Source organism: Pelophylax lessonae (assembly GCF_965119305.1).
Source record: "Pelophylax lessonae genome assembly, chromosome: 11".
NCBI lineage: Eukaryota > Metazoa > Chordata > Amphibia > Anura > Ranidae > Pelophylax > Pelophylax lessonae.
The window spans coordinates 143,488,699-143,508,045 of record NC_138778.1 but is presented as its reverse complement, the minus strand read 5'-3'; the positions used below and the strand labels follow the sequence as shown (position 1 = coordinate 143,508,045).

General features: G+C 40.9%; 1 protein-coding gene across 1 annotated transcript in view; it reads right to left on the bottom strand.

Annotated features, from left to right (window-relative positions):
* The window catches only part of CARD14 (caspase recruitment domain family member 14), a 122,378-nt gene extending 103,262 nt beyond the window's left edge, over positions 1 to 19,116 (bottom strand). Inside the window, exons 1-2 of the mRNA XM_082271736.1 lie at positions 18,887 to 19,116; positions 2,105 to 2,242 (exon numbers count right to left, since the gene is read on the bottom strand). Coding sequence (XP_082127862.1) covers positions 2,105 to 2,242; positions 18,887 to 19,097 — 349 coding nt within the window. The 5' untranslated portion in view covers positions 19,098 to 19,116. The remainder of the gene's footprint in view (positions 1 to 2,104; positions 2,243 to 18,886) is intronic.
* Between the last annotated feature and the right edge of the window lie 231 nt (positions 19,117 to 19,347).

Sequence of the window (19,347 nt, the reverse complement as noted above, 5' to 3'; positions counted from 1 at the left end):
GGGGTATTTTGCGATTCGGCACTGCGTGACTTTAACGGACAATTGCGCGGTCATGCGACGCTGTACCTAAACAAATTTGACATCCTTTTATTCCCACAAACAGAGCTTTCTATTGGTGGTATTTGATCACCTGTGCGATTTTTTGATCATGCGCTATAAACAAAAAAAGAGCGTCAATTTTGCAAAAATAACAATATTTTTCACATTTTTTTATATGAAATTCCCCCCAAAAAAATGTAAAAATCTAAATTTTTTAACATTTTAGGCCAATTTGTTTTATGCTACATATGTTTGGTAAAAAAAATTGCAAAAAGCGTATTTTGATTGGTTTGCGCAAAAGTTATCGCGTTTACTAACAAAGGGAAAGATTTTTGTCATTTTTTTTTAACGCGTAATGGCGGCGATCTGCGATTTATGCGGTACTGCGACATTGCGGCGGACAGATCGGACCCTTGACTGACATTTTTGACACTTTTGGGGGTACCAGTGACATTTCTACAGTAATCAGTGCTATACATATGCACTGTTACTGTAAAATTACACTGGCAGTGAAGGGGTTAACTTTTTTTGAGAGGGAGGGGCTGTGTGTGTCCCTAGGGGCGTGATTCTAACTGTGATTGGCTGTGGCTTGAGGTGTATGAACAGTGATCAACGGTTCTACATAGTAGAACCGTATGATCATCATTCATACACCGGGGAGAATGACAGGCGGCTTGTTTACACTAGCCGCCTGCCTTTCTCCCTCTGCACCCACGATCGCGAGTGACCAGCGGAGTGACCCACTAGGGAGGAGTGACCCACTAGGGAGGAGTCCAGCAACGTAGGTCTACATCGCTGGACGATAACGAGCCACATTGCCGCAGTAACAGCAATGTGAGCGGGGGTAAAGCGGTTAAAGTACTTTGGAACATTATTTGTCAAGTCATCAAATGTACTGATAAGCATTTTTGTATGAATGTTCATAAAAACGTTCGTCCAAATTTTCTACTAGTGTATGGCCAGCTTAAGAGTGAACATAACATGATGGATAGATGTTTCAAAGTTTATTTTATATTTTTTAATAGAATGCAAAAGGCTCAGAACCGCTGTCATTTATTGCTGTGCCCCTTATGGGGTAAAAAAAAGATGTAAAAAAAACCACCAAAAATGACAGAAATCTTTCCCTTAGTTAGTAAACGCAATAACTTTTGCGCAAACCAATCAAAATACGCTTATTGCCATTTTTTTTACCAAAAATATGTAGCAGAAAACAAATTGGCCAAAAATGATAAAAAATTTTGATTTTTTTGCTTTTTTTGGGGGGAATTTCATATAAAAAAATGTAAAAAATATTGTTATTTTTTCAAAATTTTCGCTTTTTTTGTGTTTATAGCACAAAAAGTAAAAGTCGCACAGGTGATTAAATACCACAAAAAGAAAGCTCTGTTTGTGGGAAAAAAAGGACATCAATTTCATTTGGGTACGGCGTTGCATGACCGCGCAATTGTCAGTTAAAGTCACGCAGTGCCGAATTCGGAAAAAGTGGCCTGGACGTAAGACAGCAAAATCCTCCGGTGGTAAAGTGGTTAAAAAACATTTGTTTTTAACATTAGATTTTGGAGTGAATGGACTTTCCCAAACAAAAACCACATTCCCGATAAGAAATGTGTTTGAGAAAAATTCCAGCTCCTTTGAATTTTCTTATCACTGCAGTCAAATACAAACACTGATTTGACCACATACTTAACAAAACAAACTTTTCTAACAAATTCTACTAGTGTATGGCCAGCTTTACAATAGGTGAACCTTATTGACAATACAATGTGGTTAAATGAGCAAAAATACATAAAAAATCTGTTCAATTATAAAGTAAAAAAATCGGCATGTTTTTCCATTGTGTTGAGGTTACATATTGGTCTACAGTTAGGATATAGAAGGGTAGACAAGATAGATAGATGTATAGATAGATACTGATTTTGCAGATCTTTTATATCCTACATAAAAACCTTACACTACCTGTTCACAGCCCTTGAAGGACCAAGGGATTACTACATCAACTAAGAGACGTTGCGCCCAAACACCCATTAAGTCACACCCTTGGATAGAGAGATGTATTTTCTCTTACTGCTGAAGCTATTTGGATCCATAGATGGCTCCTTTCCTGTGATAAGGGTATACATTCCTTGATTTGCCAGTATCAAACTATCCAAGAACGCAATGGCTCCATTCTTTCCTCTTGTTCGGAGTATGTCCAAAAGGTGCCCTTAAATGCAAAGTGAGAAGTTAATGACAAAGTACAACTGTGTAAGGAGTAAAAAAAAATTGAACTACCCCCCCGGTGGCCCAGATGTGTCCTCAAGGCAAGTCCTCTAGCATGTGCTGTTGGGTATTCCTGGTGCTGGAACACCTATTCTACATTTTGGGTTTAAACCTTTCCAGTTGCATAGTATAGCCTTAAATTGAACCTGTGCTTTTCCAATGTTGGCCAAAATAACAGATCCACTTTAATTCTGGTCTATGCAACAGATGCCATTGGACCATTAACCCATTGGAAGCAAGGATAAGGAGCCTTGTGTAAGCTCCAAGTCTTGACATTATCCTTACACAGGGCTGAAAACTCTCTGCCTATTCCATTTAACAGCACTGGGTGACTACATGGCCAGCCAGTAAGCAAGGCTTTAAACACCTTTTATTCTAAGGCACCTGGAATATAATTAGCTGGTTGAAACTGAAAGTTTGGTTAGGAATAAAAGCAAAACTCATTCTAATAATGTATTCTAAATCAGGCAAATACAGTATTCCCCTCATTGATTTTATTTATTTTTTATTTTTTTATTGAAGTAAAGTTCAATAAGAACAGAATAAAACATTATTTGTCCTATACATAAAGCAGTACAATATTTTTTAGACAAAAATATTCCAAGTCAGGGACGTAACTACAGGTGTTGCAAGGGTTGCAATTGCAACCTGGTCCCATGCTCCAGGGGGCCTGTGCAGGTCCCTTGTACACCTGGATAGAAGGGGCGGCAGGGGTAGCATGTAGAGAAATCACTGTCCTCCTTTTTCCTCCTGTAGCTGCAAGAGGAAAATGGAGGAGATTGGTTCCTCTGTATGCTGCTTTGTTCAAAATAACTAACCCTACTGTACATACGAGCACTAGAACACTAGTGTTGACTTGGTGTGAGCATGCTAAAATTCCGCCCTTCTTTTGTATTTTCTTGGGAGTAATTGGATGGGACAAATTTTTGTAATGGATTATTCAGATTTGTGTGCCTGCATTTCTAGGGGAATTTTTGTTGTGCATTTTAATGTGTTTTTCATGTTTTTGATGTAATATATTTTTGTTGTGGCCAGTGATGGTAAAATAAACTCTTGGCTGCTAAAAAATGGGAAAATCATTGTCATCCAGCAAAACACATGAAAATAGATGTGTGACATGGATGTGTTTTGCATGCGCTCCCATTGAAGTCTATGGGCCTAAAAAAACACACTATGCTGCACCAAATGAAGCACCTGCACCTTTTTCCCAGTCGCACTGCATCAGGAAGCATAGGTGTGAAATAGAAATATATGGGATTTTTCTTGTTGTATCCAAAAAATATTATAAAAAATGCTGCACTTTTTATCAATATTCTGTGTAATCAAATCAAAATAATAGGAAATGTTGCTTTGTAAGGGCTTGCTCATGCTTGCTTTGGTCTCTGAAGAGCAAACTGCATTATGATTGCTCTTCAGAGAGCATTTGGCAGGCGGTGAGGAGGCGTTGCATTGCTACCTTACCAACTGATTTAACCCCTTGAACCTTGCATTAGCTCTCTGCAAACGTGTGGTTGACGGGCACTTGCAGAGTGGCCCCATTCACTTAACCACTTTACCACCGGAGGATTTTGCTGTCTAACGTCCAGGCCACTTTTTGCGATGCGGCACTGTGCGACTTTAACTGACAATTGCGCGGTCATGCAACACCGTACCCAAACGAAATGTACGTCCTTTTTTTCCCACAAACAGAGCTTTCTTTTGGTGGTATTTGCTCACCTGTGCGATTTTTACTTTTTGCGCTATAAACAAAAAAAGAGCGTACATTTTGAAAAATAACAATATTTTTCACATTTTTTTATATGAAACCCCCCCCCCTCCCCCCAAAAATGTAAAAATCCAAATTTTTTATCATTTTAGGCCAATTTGTTTTCTGCTACATATTTTTGGTAAAAAAAAAATCGCAATAAGTGTATTTTGATTGGTTTGCGCAAAAGTTATTGCGTTTACTATCTAAGGGAAAGATTTCTGTCGTTTTTGGTGTTTTTTTTTTAACGAGTAATGGCGGCGATCTGCGATTTTTTTTGCGGGACTGCGACATTGCGGCGGACAGATCGGACATTTTTTACACTTTTGGAGGTAACAGTGACATTACTGCAGTAATCAGTGCTATAAATATGCACTGTTACTGTAATAATGACACTGGCAGGGAAAGGGTTAATTTTTATTGGAGAGGGAGGGGTTAATGTATGCATGGTGCTTACTGACGTGTGTGGGGGGAGGTGACTGAGTGACACAGGGACAGATCGCATGTTCAGCTATGCTGAACCCTGCAATCTGACCCTGTCTGTCACTTAGGAGATCCGCCCGCTTGTGTAAACAAAGTGGGCGGATCTCCAGACTAGATTCCCAGACGATCGGGGAAGAGCAGCAGCGATCGCCGCCACTCCTCCCCTGGCCCGACTCCCGCTGTGACTGAAAACGGCGGGAGCAAGCCTTCGGCGGCGCGCGTGCGCCGCCGAGAGAGGGGAATGTCTGGCGACGTAGGTCTAAGTCGCCAGACGTTATCGAGCCACTTTGCCGCAGTAGAGCTCTAGTGAGCAGCGGTAAAGTGGTTAAATCAGCGGGCCCCATGCCTGCCAAAAGTGACGGGAGGTATAATTCCTGCTCCAGCCACAAAGTAATACATCCCAGCCATGAAATGTGTACAGCCCTGGCCTCTGCAGCTAAAAGGGAGTGGTTGGGGGCAGGAAAAACACAGAAATACTGTACCCATGCCTGATTCAGGCAAACATTTGCACCAATTTTGATAACTTTACCAATATGTGCCCCAACTTCAGGAAGTTCTTACCACCCCCGCTTTGAGAACCGGTTGCTATGGCAGTAGGAGACTCTTAAAGAATTACTGCTGCTTGCCTGTTTGGGAATATTTGCAGTAATTTAGACCAGCTCTGAGCTGGCATACAGTGGTACTCCAGTACTCCGATTAGGACATGTTTGTGCTGGGAAGCTGTCATCTATGTGCTATTAAAAAAAAAAACCTAATAATAATAATTCGTCAGCACATTTGCAAATCATACAATGCAAAAACATAAATCACTCACAAAATGATAAACAAGCTTAAAAATGAGAATCAAAATGTTCAGTGTAAATTAATAAATCAAAAAATCATATGGGATATCTACACAAAAACATAAATTACAAATGAGCAATCTGACACTAAATGCAAGAATTGTGATGAATATATGAAGCAGTGCTAAACAATTGAACTCAATATTGTGGAAACAAAAACAAATCAATATAATGACATCAAACTTATTGGGTAAAAAACGTGTATAAAGAAATCACACCAAATATATAAATAGGTGTCCGTAAGAGCCCATTCACAAGGGCTAAAAAAGAAAAATCTATGTGAAACAAGAAAGTCCAAAGGAAACAAATTGTCCACGGTTCACTTGCTCCACCAGTGTCCCCACAATCACAATTCATAGTGCTTCCCCCACCAGGTGACACCAAGTATTAAAGCCTTATACCGGATCCTGTGGACCATTATATAGTATGGTCAAATGCACGTGTTACATCTCCTTATGGAGGGGAACTCCAAAGCACCAAATGTGACCGAGTCAGGGTTGGTTCATCAGCAGGATAAAAAATAAAAAGCCCATAGTGTAACCCAGTGATGGAGAACCTTGGCACTCCAGATGTTTTGGAACTACATTTCCCATGATGCTCCAGTACACTGCAGAGAGCATGAACATCATGGGCAATGTAGTTCCAAAACATCTGGGGTGCCGATGTTCGCCATCACTGGTGTAACCCATAAAAAACAATTTGGGGTGCCAAGGTTTGCCATCACTGGTGTAACCCATAAAAAACAATTTGGGGTGCCAAGGTTCGCCATCACTGGTGTAACCCATAAAAAACAATTTGGGGTGCCAAGGTTCGCCATCACTGGTGTAACCCATAAAAAACAATTTGGGGTGCCAAGGTTCGCCATCACTGGTGTAACCCATAAAAAACTATTTGGCGTGCCAAGGTTCACCATCACTGGTGTAACCCATAAAAAACAATTTGGGGTGCCAAGGTTCACCATCACTGGTGTAACCCATAAAAAACTATTTGGGGTGCCAAGGTTCGCCATCACTGGTGTAACCCATAAAAAACAATTTGGGGTGCCAAGGTTCGCCATCACTGGTGTAACCCATAAAAAACAATAAAAAAAAAAAACAACAAGTTTGGAGTTTCCCTTCATAAGGAGATGTAACACACACATATGAGCATACTATATGGCAGTGATGGGGAACCTTGGCACCCCAGATGTTTTGGAACTACATTTCCCATGATTCTTGTGCACTCTGCAGTGTAGTTGAGCATCATGGGAAATGTAGTTCCAAAACATCTGGGGTGCCAAGGTTCGCCATCACTGTTATATGATGGTCCACAGAATCCAGTAAGAGGCTTTAATACTTGGTGTCAACTGGTGGTGGAAGCACTACGAATTGTGATTATGGGGACACTGGTGGAGCAATTGAATCGTGGACGATTTGTTTCCTTTGGACTTTCTTGTTTCACATATATTTTTCTGTTTTAGCCCTTGTGAATGGGCTCTTATGGACCCTCAGTGAAATAGAAAATTGTGTAATAGTGCTGCTGATCAAATGACAATCCATAATTGATATATAAGTGGAAACAAATAACATATAAACAAAAACACAAAAGTGCAATCAAATGATAATAATACAACCGAAAAAAATATATAAAAATATGAATATAAAGTAAAGTGCACATTAACACCAAAATGTGAATAACAAATAGAAAAATGCCTCCTATAGTGCAGTACCTGGGTAATTGCTCAAACAAATCACAAAACTCCCAGCTACATAAAATGCACTCACAATTATTAAAATAAAATGACACAGGTAAAACAATTCCATCTACTCACAATTCCATATATCTGATCCCACTGCCAGGCTCTACCTCTTATGGACATTATTTATATATTTGGTGTGATTTCTTTATACAAATGTTTCACCCAGTAAGTTTGATGTCATTATATTGATTCATTTTTTGTTTTTTTCACAATATTGTATGTAGCACCCTCCTAGGTAGGTGCTAGGTAAAAGCATCTAATGCTCCTGCTGCTTATCAGGGGAGCCTGATCTATTAGTTTGCCTGTCACATGTTTCCAAGTGTGATTCACTGGGTCTGAGGGAGTGTCCCCACTGTATCCAATGAGGGAGCTTGTTGGACAGTGGAGGAAACCCAGCCAGTGACACATCATGTTTTATGGCAGTGCCAATGGGAGGGCATTCCTGCAATGCATCCTGGGATTGACCAAAAATACTGAGGGGACATGTGACAGGGTGTCTTTGGCGGTAAGCAAATTCCCAGGAGGAGGTGGACGGCTGTCTCTCCTCCTGCAGGTGTGAGGAAGGTGGTTCAGGCGGTCGGCCTAGTGAACCAGGTGTGGAGCTGAGCTGCAGAGGATCCAGAATGCTGACAAGTAGAGCTGCTGGCAGAGTCTCTTGTGAAAAACAGTGTCCATGAGTACCAGGAGATTTGCCAAAGGGTCTGCCTAAGAGAGAGGAGACCACTCCAGAGAAGTCAGGGGATCAAGGAGCTAGCTCACACAGGAAGTGTAACAGTAAACGGGGTGCTGTGTAGTTGACCCTGAAGAAGAGGAACAAAGGGGGTGTCAGGAAGGGCCCTGAAGATTGTTCTGCAGTACAGTACAGTTTACCTCAGAAAGTTCACTTAATAATACTTCACTGCTACTGACAAGGTGAAGCAGCGGCCTTGCCGCAACTCACACCTATTCAGTTGTCCCAGCCTATTGTGCATAGTTACACAAGTTGGAGTATCCCACTAATTCCCTTCTCCCATCCAAGTTCTCAATAAAACACAAAAACCAAAGCTCCTAGTGTGTTTCCTGACTGAGCCAAAATTACTATGAACATGTGGAACTGTTATGCTGTTGCTAATGGTAACCCCGGGGAACCTATAACCAGCAGCTCCCAAGGGACTAGTGCTACATGTATTAATAAATGTCCAAATCATCAGCTTTCTCATCTCATGTGAATTGAAGCATGCAGTGAAAAAGAACATCCAAAGTTCATGAAGTGCAACACAGCAATAATATCAGACAGCAAAACCTCTTCTTGTGAAATACCATGTTTACCCAAATCCACCTCATGAAACAGATGCACACACTGCTCACCTTATAGTTAGACCCTCCAAAGTTAAAAGAGGTCTAAATGCACTTTTTTACAAAGAGATATATATATAGATATACTCCTTACATCCAGCTCCATGAAAGGCAGATACAATGGTAAGAAAGGGTAACTCTTTTCCACTCCATACAACATGACACCCATGTAAGAAAGCACAAAAATCCAGAAACCATAGTGTTCACTGCATAGGTAATAGGGTGACAATCTCGCTAAATAAAACACACAGTGAACAGACTGCAATAAACTACGTAGAAAGAAAGTACGAGAGTCACAGCGGTGAAATAATACTAGACAGCTCTGATCTTGCGGGGATCTCTATGGGCATTACTCAGACATGTCCATCAGCATAATGACATCATTGGGGTTCAGCCCTTTCTGCGTATCGTCCAAATGGGACTTCTTCAGAAGCTACCCGGATAGGAGCCGCTGGTAATAACTTGTTCTTCCTAAAGTACAGAGGCTACCCACCACCACAAGCACCAATCCATTCACACCAGCTCCAGTAATACAGTCTAGGGAATGTCAGTTTTTAGTATTTATTGTTTGAAGAGAGGGATTTGGGGTCACATGATACTCCAAACCCATCAATATCAATAATGGGAGGACAAATGTCTTAAGAATCTTCTCTAAGCAGACTTTCCTTAAAGGTAACAGGGGTAACCAGTGTGAAGGACCCCGTAATCAAGAAGAGTATGTCTGCCATATAAGCTTCCCTTGCCTGGTACCAGCATGATCCAAGATCCCTTAGCCCACCCAGTCACTTGTCGAGACATCAGGGTAGGGTGGTAAGAAGCATTAAACTGTGTATTCAATTACAGGTACAAAGAGATATACACTCAGGGAACAATCCCCCTTCTTTGCATAATGACTCAGTAACATGACACACAGACAGCCTTTAGGAGAAATCTCCATCCCCTCTAGTAGCTAATCCATGTACACATATACATCCCATAATCGTTTTCTCCCAAGGCAGACAGAAACAATAGAACAGTGGGATACAGGCACTTAAACAAATAACAACCCCCACCCCACCTCAAACTATCTAGCAATGGTCTGAGACACTCCTACCATATTCTAGCAGTCTAAAAGGTGGAAGTAATTATCTTCATATATTTATTGTGGGATATTGTTCAGAAATATTATTGTTCTAAGTGAAAGAGCCCCTTCATTCTTTCAATACAAACCACCCATATAGAACTCAGGATAACTGGGGGGTCACAGGAAATGCTGAGTCCGGTGTGGTTGTACGGTGGGTCTGGTTAGTGCAGACCCAACTGTGGTTTTCGGTCACCCTGTGCCCCTAATACACAAAGGGTGTCGGGCGGGCGAGCTGGACAAGGAGTTTCCCGTCCTCAATAAGTTAAGCTGGGTTTCACAAGCCCCCCGCACAAAGTGACTATTTCTGTCACAGCCAGTATATCTAGGATTCCATCAGAGCCCCAGTACATGCAGCAATGTCTGGCACATAGTTCCCTTCTAGCACAAGCACACCCAAAGTTCAAAGCAAGGTCTTTACCCACAATGTCTGCTACCCAACCTCCATGGGTACAGCAAAACTGATCCTAAGCACAGGCACAGTTTAAATAGCCCATCTGGTGCAAACATCTGTCTGGAGTGCACGTGAGCATGCTGATGCACACAGGTACACGCACTATTGTGAATGTGCTCAATTCCTCCATGCATGAGAAGGAACATGTATTAGCCTGTGAAGGCGCACAGAACACCGTCCAGAGGAGCCATCTTGTTTATGGGCATGCCCTTCCTGAAAGTCAGTGGGGACCAAGTAGGTTAATAGAGTCATGGCAGAAAACCCACCATGCCTAGCAGCTCCTGTGGAGGTAGCCAGGCCCTCAGCCCAGATCCTGCTAAATCCCATACTGTAATCTCCTGTTTCAGAAACTTTCTCTTAGGGGCAGTAGTCAGCAGATTTAGTCCGTTTCCAATTGTTCTGTGTTAGTCTCTGTGGTATGCAGTTGTGTAATCTGGAGGCTGTCCAACAATTTTCCGGGCTTATTGCCAAGTTTGTAGAACATCTATTTCTGGACAGTTGGGCCTTGATTTTGTCGAGTAGTAGTTTATTGAGTTCTGTTCTGATTTTGGTCAATTATGATCTATGTGAGATCAAGAGAAATTTCTGATTTTATCATATTGTCAAAAAAACATCTGAGATATTATGGGCAGTCTGCTAGTATATGTATGTTTTGTGGTACAAAGGCGGAAAGGTTTGCACGTTAAATCAACATTCCTAGGTGCCTATTTACTTTATGAAAGAAAGTGCGTTTTGTTGATTCAATAGCTCTTTAAGCTTTATCTACGTGAAGTAAGTTCAGGTTAAATTTTTCTTTCTTATCCTATTATATAAACTTTCAAACTTTCAGTTTGTTTAGTTCTGGATTTTTTGTATCTTGCCTCTTACTTGTTTAAAATTATTTTATGTAGATCTTGTGGGGCTCATATAGAATGAGCATTTTTCGTATACCCTGTCATTGGTAAGAAGAAAAACATTGAAGTTCCTGCTTAAGCTCTGTCCCTATAGATAGGTCCCATAGTAGGGACTCTGAGTTTCCAATGACTGGTCCTGTGAGTGTTCTCACCAAACAGGATTGACAGGTGTGCAGACAGGTCCATTGAGGTTCTAGGTAATCTTGAAAAGTGCCATTTCTTTGCCATGTGACTGAAGATGGGTGCCTACATTTTAGCAAGAGTGAACTTTAGGTTGTAAAGTTCAACTGTAAAGACGAACATCCTACCTGTGTCATCTGTATTTTGATCCAAAAATGTCCAAGGGGTCTGTCATAAAAGGAGGATGCGTGCTCCTTTGGAATAGAGTCCCTAGTTATGTTGTGACAGTGATTAAATTATGGTTAGTTAGTTTAGGGATGTCAAAAGTACATGACTTTCCCAGATCCCTTGTTTTTACGGGATATTAAGGTCCCTAAAATTTAGGGCATTAAATTTATTTTCGCATTTTTAGGGTATTGCCATTCATCCACGGGAAATGTGTGGTGAGAGAGGAGATCAGAGATCCTGTATGTGTCTGACTGGGACCCTACCTCCATATGGTGGGGTAAGCAGAGAAGGGAGAAAGGACAGTAAAGGGACATGGGTTAGAGTTTGGAAAGGAGTAGGGGGTTGATTGACATGAGAAGAAGGAAGACATAAGGAAAGAGAGAGAAGGAACTAGCTTATTGTACTACCAGTAAAACCACCAGGTGGGGTGCAAGTTCCACTAGTAGGGGGGCAAAAGCAGCAATGCAGAGGGTGAGAGATGTGCCCCGAGAGGGTATGCATGTAGACAGTCCAAACATGAGTGTGCCTAGTAGTTTTTTACACTGTCAAGTGGAGAAAAAGTTTGTATGTTACTATTCCTGATTCCATACATCCAGGAGCAGTACTAACCGACTCATGTGGCACTGGCTGTCTCACTCCATTCAAACTGATAAGAACAGATACTACACTTGATCTTAGCCAAAAGGCTGAGAAGCCTCCCCATTGTTACCAGAGTACCCCAGTTACAGTAGGGTGACCCTTTGTACTTGGATCCCTCCAGCTGTTCACCTGTGTTTCCAGAGTTACCCTGGACCTCACTTAGAGGGACGCTGCCTAAGAGGATAATCTCAAGTAGCTGTTTGTGTTCTGATCTGTTTTACTAAAATAGTGATTCTCAGCTATACACTCTCTGTTGTTATAGTGACTATGTTATGTAGTCACATGTTACCACACTTGTATAAAGTACTCGAAACCCATACTTGAGTAAAAGTACAAGTGCTCGATCAAAAAGTGACTTGAGTAGAAGTGTAAGTGCTCGATCAAAAGTGACTTGAGTAGAAGTACTAAAGTATTCAACATTTTTTGTACTTAAGTATTACAAGTAGTTTTTTTAAAAAAAATTGCTACTCAAGTACTGAAAGTAAAAGTACAAGTACTGTGTTATGTAGTTATTAAAGAAAGAAGTCAAAAGTTTGAACATCATATTGTTTTTTATTATTTCAAATGATTAACCTAAAGGACAATCACAATTCCTTTGGCTGTAACTTTTTGTAAACAAAAACAGATAAAGTATGTCCCTCCCTTTCCTCTTTAAAGCATCCCTCCTTCTCTTCCCTGCATGTTTTTTTTTCTCCACAGCTTATTGGTGCGCAAAATCATATATAAACCAATGTGATATACAACAATATATTCCAATAATGAAATAAAGGAAGAGTGTATGAAATCAAAGTCAATAAAAAGTCCATATATATAATGCCATAATACCTTTGTGGATTTCCCCCTTACCCGGCGGATGAAGGTAAGTGCAAAATAATATCCAAATAGACTCTTCCAGTGAAACAAAACTGCAAAACCTGTGCTCTCAACTTCCAGTGAAAAAAGCAAAATCAGCCTCTTACCAGAAAAAAGGTCTATGTACGCTTGTGACTCTCCTTGGTTGGGGGAGGTTCTCTTTCCCCTTAACAGCAGATATGTAGACCATTTTATTTATACATACAGTAGCATTTATTTTCGTATGCGCTGATTTACACATGACATTATACACATTTTTTTGAACTTCATGAAACCTGCCATCTACTGTTCTGGCAGTGGTCATTTTTATAATAGTAACGAGTAACTATGCAGCACAAAAAAAAAATATCGGAGTAGAAGTATTGAAATCATCGAAAAAATGTAGTGAAGTAAAAGTGGAAGTAGGAGAAAAAAATTCTACTCTAGGAAAGTACAGATACCGTCTTTCCGTACTTAAGTACAGTAGTGAAGTAGTTCTACTTAGTTACTATACATCTCTGCATGTTACTGTGATTGAGGCATAGAGACATAGCTGTGAAGAGTCCATGTTTGTGCAGCTTTCATTATCTGCTTTGTATTATTCTGTAGTGTAGGCATTCTCGTTGTCATCCTGACCCCATTTTGAATTACTGATTCTACTTTACACTTGATAAATAAACTGCAAGTTATTCTCTGTCTGATTGTGGGTGTGGCTAACAAGGTGGTGGTAATTTAAAGGAACAAGGCAAAACAACATCTTCTGGGAATTTTCTGGTTTTATATAGTAATGAACTGTACAGCAAGGCAGTAATAATCCCATGTGCCTTAATGCACAAAAAGGCAGAACAACAAGGCAAAAAATATGTAGAATTTACAGGCAGCAGTTGCACCAAGGGGTTCTCTTAAAACTAAATGCAGGCTGGATCTGGGTCCTTCAATAAACTCACAGTAGTATCCCAGTGATTTTTAACCCAAACTCCTCAGGAAATGTTTCTACAATAGGCCTATCTCTTCCTATCCAGAGTGCACACTCTCCCTATCTAGGCATTCTCCACACTGAAGGTACACCCAAACTGCCCCAGCAGGAGCTATATAAAAGCTATCTGGATTCAAAATGACTGCCTGAATTGCAGGAGACCTCAGTGTCCATTTAGACACTGGCTGCACCAAGATTGCCAGGAGGAGCCCAGTACAGAGGACAAGTCAGTTCCCAAAGTGTCATGGGTAATCAGCATTCCCAATAGAGAATTAAGTGCAAGAATTCTTCCCTTACCCAACATGTTTCACCGCCTAACTCCAAACCTTTTATAAGTTCTCCATTTTCTTCATTAGCTAGAATGTATATTTGCAATATTGCAACATCACGCAATTGCGTTATGATGCATAGTTATGTCTGATGTCATTATGTCACACATGTGACGACGCTCCACTCCACGGTTTGACGTCATCACATTTTACATGATTGACATCCATACGCTCCATAAGAAACCTATATGGTACTTTAGCGCCCTCTTGATATTATTTACATATCTAAAACCACTTTACCTCCTATACAGTTCCTTTTGATTTCCCCCATGTTTTTCCCACATATAATGAGAGCTAGGCTGTTATCCTGTTTTCATCTCTATAGCTCATTAGATCCAAAAAAATCTAACCTATTCTCCTGAATGTCAATTGTAAAAAACATTTAAATTCAGCTATAATTAAGTACACTTACAAACTCACACCTAACTTTTCTTTGGACCCTTGCCATAGACTAATAACATAATTTATTAAACAGACCCATAAGCCAATTTTGGGAGGAGTATTCACTTAGTTCTTTTTTTCTCCCACCATTCTCCATAGACTTTGCAAAGGTGGGTGCACACTAGGTACCCATTGTTGTACCCTTTTGTTGTTGATACATTGTCTGATTAAATAAAAAATAGTTATGTTTTAACACAAAATAGAACAGTAAGAGCCGGCTTACACTACTCCGACTTGGGACGCCTCAAGTCTCTTGTCATTACAAATGCAATGTAAATAAATGAGAGCCGTCTTAATATGCACTACTGAAGTGGCTCCAACTTCAGAAAAGGTTCCTGTACTACTTCAAGGCGACCTCTATCCGACTTGTACACATAGACTTCAATGGGAGTCGCCTCTAAGTCGGATCCTTATCTATTTTCAAGCGAATGTGATCCGACTTTCCAGGAAGAAGAAAAAGATTACCCAGGCATTCCCCACAGACAAAGTCGCATATCATAAAAATCTCTTTTAAAGTCTCTTCAAAGTCGCACTAAAGTCGGCGCTAAAAAGTCGCTCCTTCATGGGGCAACTTTGATTCGGAGTAGTGTGAGCCAGCTCTAAAATAGTAGTTTCAAAACAAAGTCCATGTGTTTCTGAAAATAGCTACCTTTTTTCAACAGATAATTTTTACAAGCTTTCAGATGTAATCTATGATCTTATATTTGCATACAAAGTTTCCACATCCAGGCTTGCCAGTAATGTCTCCTCCCCTCTTGGCAGGTTGCTCAACCGTTTGACAAAATCTCTAGCGTCTTTATTATATAATGCTAAACTTTTAACATGTGGTCTTAAGACCATATCCACATACATAGTAATATTATTTATTAAATTACAGTTTCCAGAAACAATCAGTTGTCCTGTGGGTGATTCGTTGTTTTTATGCACCTTCAGGAATGTGTAAAAGGTGGCAATAGTGGGAACTTCATACAGTAGTTCTCCATGTTCTGCAATAATTACAAACAGATCATTATATATTTCTCTTTATCTATTATCATCAAGTACCCTTCCTTATCCACTGGCTGCATCACCACCTTCTCATTCAGCTCTAACTCTTGCAACACTCTTTTCTCTTTTGCCATCAATTTGGACTTGAGATCCATTCATTTACTATCATGCAACTTTTCCAATTTTAATTCTACCATCGTTATGAATAACTTTATGTTGGGGTATCCAGCAAAAGGAGGCGTGGTCTTGCTTCTACACTTCAAATTAGTAAAGGGGTCTAATAATTCAGGATTTTGGCCCTCTTCTTCCCTTTTGTAGGGACTCCAGAAGTCTTACCTTTGATATATATTCATTTGTTAAATTATTTTTACTTCCTCCACTATTATTTGCATACTCTTTTTTCAAGGCTAATTTTCTTGCAAAAAAGTTTAAGACTTTGATCCAATCAAACAGGGCAAAATATGACATGGGTACGAATGTCAGACTTTTTCCCACAATGTTTATATGATGTTTACTAAGGATTACTGATGATAGGTATATAATCCTCATTTTATCTTCCTAATTCTCTCTTGGGGTACTTATTCTCATGAACAGGGGGCAGAACAGTGGTTACGAGGTTTGCACCTCCACCTAGCAGCACTAGGGTTTTTGGTTCAAACCCAATGATGACACTACCTTCCTGGAGTTTGCATGTTCTCCCTGTGCCTGTGTGGCTTTTCTTATGGGCATAGTGGTAGGTAATTGGTGTGTGTATGTATAAATGTGAAATAGAGACCTTAGATTGTAAGCTCCTTGAGAACAGGGCCCAATGTGAATGTATAATAAATATGTAAAGTGCTGTGTAAATGTATTAAATATCTATATTAATAAATAAATGGTCTCATTAGATGTCATCCCCATCTACTAGGGGCACATCTCTTACCCCCTCCTCATACCCATGTAACAACATTTGTCTCTGCTCCTCAGATTTCTTTGATAATTTTGTCCTGTTTGAGGTTCTCGTTCTTCTAAAAAAAAAAAAACTTTCCCTTGATACATTATATGTTTTTAATGGAGGGTCCCTACTTTAGTTGCCCATTGATAACACATTCACCTCTCATACCATGTCTTCTCCTTCCAAAACTCCCTCTTTTTCAGTTCCAAAATTTCTAGAAGGCATTCATCCCTTGTTTATTACACCACTATAGATACACTAATATTGTAAAAAGTATTGGGACGCCTGCCTTTACACGCACATGAACTTTAATGGCATTCCAGTCTTAGTCTGTAGGGTTCAATATTGAGTTGGCCCACCCTTTGCAGCTATAACAGATTCAACTCTTCTGGGATGGCTGTCCACAAGGTTTAGCAGTGTGTCTATGGCAGGGATCTTCAAACTCCAGCCCTCCAGCTGTTGAGGAACTACAAGTCATGGCTAGGAATGATGGGAGTTGTAGTTGAACAACTGGAGGGCCATAGTTTGAAAACCTCTGGTCTATGGGAATGTTTGACCATTCTTCCAGAAGTGCATTTGTGAGGTTAGGAACTGATGTTGGATGAGAAGGCCTTGCTCACAGTCTATGCTCTAATTCAGTGGTCCTCAACCCTGGCCTACAGGGCCCACTAACAGGTCAGGTTTTAAGTATTACCTTGGGGAGATGCAGACTAGAATACTGCAATCACTGAGCAGCAAATGATATCACCTGGGATGTATTTCAGTTATCTTGCAAACCTGGCCTGTTAGTGGGCCCTGTAGGCCAGGGTTGAGGACCACTGCTCTAATTCATCCCAAATGTGTTCAAATCGGGTTTAGATGAGAACTCTTTGCAGGCCAGTCAAGTTCCCCCACCCCAAATTCGCTCATCCATGTCTTCATGGACTTTGCTTTTCATAGACACACTCCTAAACCTCGTGGACAGCCTTCCCAGAAGAGTTGAATCTGTTATAGATACAAAGGGTGGGCCAACTCAATATTGAACCCTACGGACTAAAAATTAAAGTGTATGTACAGCCAACAATTGCACTATTTTCAGTATTGGATAGAGCAGGTAATGTTTAAAGTACAACTAAAGATAAAAACTTTTTTTTTTTTTTTTTTTTTTTTTTTAGTTTTTGAATGGAGTGGAGAAGGATTAGAGGACCTGTCAGATTTTTATTGTTGACTGTGGTCCCATTCGGGAGATTTAATCTCTCCATTTGCCCTGCTTACCATTATTACTAAAAATGAAAGAAAATCCCACATTTTGGATTGTCACCAGCAGGGCCGGACTGGCCATAGGGCAGACCGGGCATTTTCCCAGTGGGCCGCGGTCTGCAGACATCACAAAAAGTTCCTTCAAAGTCACTGCGGCCGCCGGCCGGCTTCGCGGCCAATCAGCCTTCTACTCAGGGGGGGTGCAGCTAGAGGCATCACCCCGGTATCGGCGTCCATAGCCGATGGTTGGCTGTCTTGTAATGACAACCTATGCGGCTTAGGTGCTGCTCGGCTGTCATTACGAGGAGCGAGAGGAGACGTCCCCCCCCCTTCCTGCTGCCCCTTGCAGCTCGCCTGGGGCTCCTGTTCCACCGGGAGACCCGAGCAACCAGCCTGCATGGCCGCCGAAGACCCGATCAAAGCCGCATTCGGCTCTGATTGGGTCTCCATGCATTCGGCTCTGATTGGGTCTCCATGTAAAAACCCGGAAGAGATGTCTTCTGGGTATTCGGCGCTAGATTTAAAAAAAACGACAGCATTCAAAACAGCCAAACTTGGCCAATTAAATGCTTTTAAGTGCAGGGGGGGGGGGGGGGGTTGGGGTCTTTTAAACCCCCAGATCCCTCCACAAGAGTACCTGTCAAGTGATAAAAAAAATGTAAATGTACAAAAATATTGGCCGATACCGATATTCAATGGCCAAAATATCGGTATCGGCAACAAAAAACTAATATCAGTTGACCACTAGTAGGTAGTTCATGTCAATGCAAAATCCACATGAATGGCAGGACCAAGGTTTCAGCTTGCCTTCTTCCTTTACTGCATCCTGGTACCATTTATTCCCCATGTAAGTGATGCCCACGCACTTGACTACCCACATGATGTAAGAGAAAACTTGATTCATCAGACCAGCCCACTTTCTTCTATTGCTCCGTGGTCCAGTTCTGATGCTCACCTGCCCATTGTTGGTACGTTTTGCTGTGGACACGGGTCAGCATGGACACCCTGACTGGTCAGTGACTGCACAGCATCGTACACAACAAATTGCAATGTCCATTTTTTTCAGTCAACTTCTGGGGCAACATGTTTAATTGCTGCATAATATATCCCACTGAATTTCAAATGCCATTGTAACGAGATGATCAGTGATCAGTGGTCATAAGGTATGAATGACCAGTGTATAATACTATAATCAAATGCCATTAAACATGCTATGTACAACAAGCAATTGAACCTCACTTATAGTCAGACTCACCCAGCCTCATAGCCCTGGTTGAAAACTTGGCACAGTGCAGGACCTCCTCCTCATCCATGGCATCTAACACTTTGGTTTGTCGCAGGTACGGAGTAAGACGTTCCGGAGACAGTTTCTGTACAATTTTACACCTGTGCTTCTCAATCATTTCCCAAAGCTCCTCTTCCTCCATGTCCGTCACCTCCGGGTCAGCCTTCCACTGTGCTGACATACTGGTTTTTGATGTATGACCTGAATAAAGAAATAAGACCGGTTCTTATTACTCCATTCAAACACCATAAATCAGCTCCAAGCAAGAAGTAAATACAACGATCTAAGGCTACGTTCACGTCTAAGCGTTGCTATTTTTAGAAGGCGTTATACAGTTGTTTTTTTGGCATTTTTTGAGTGTTTTTTGGGCGCTTTACAATTGTTTTTGCAGCGTATTCGTGCAGGCATTTTTAGGTTGACAAGTGACCAAT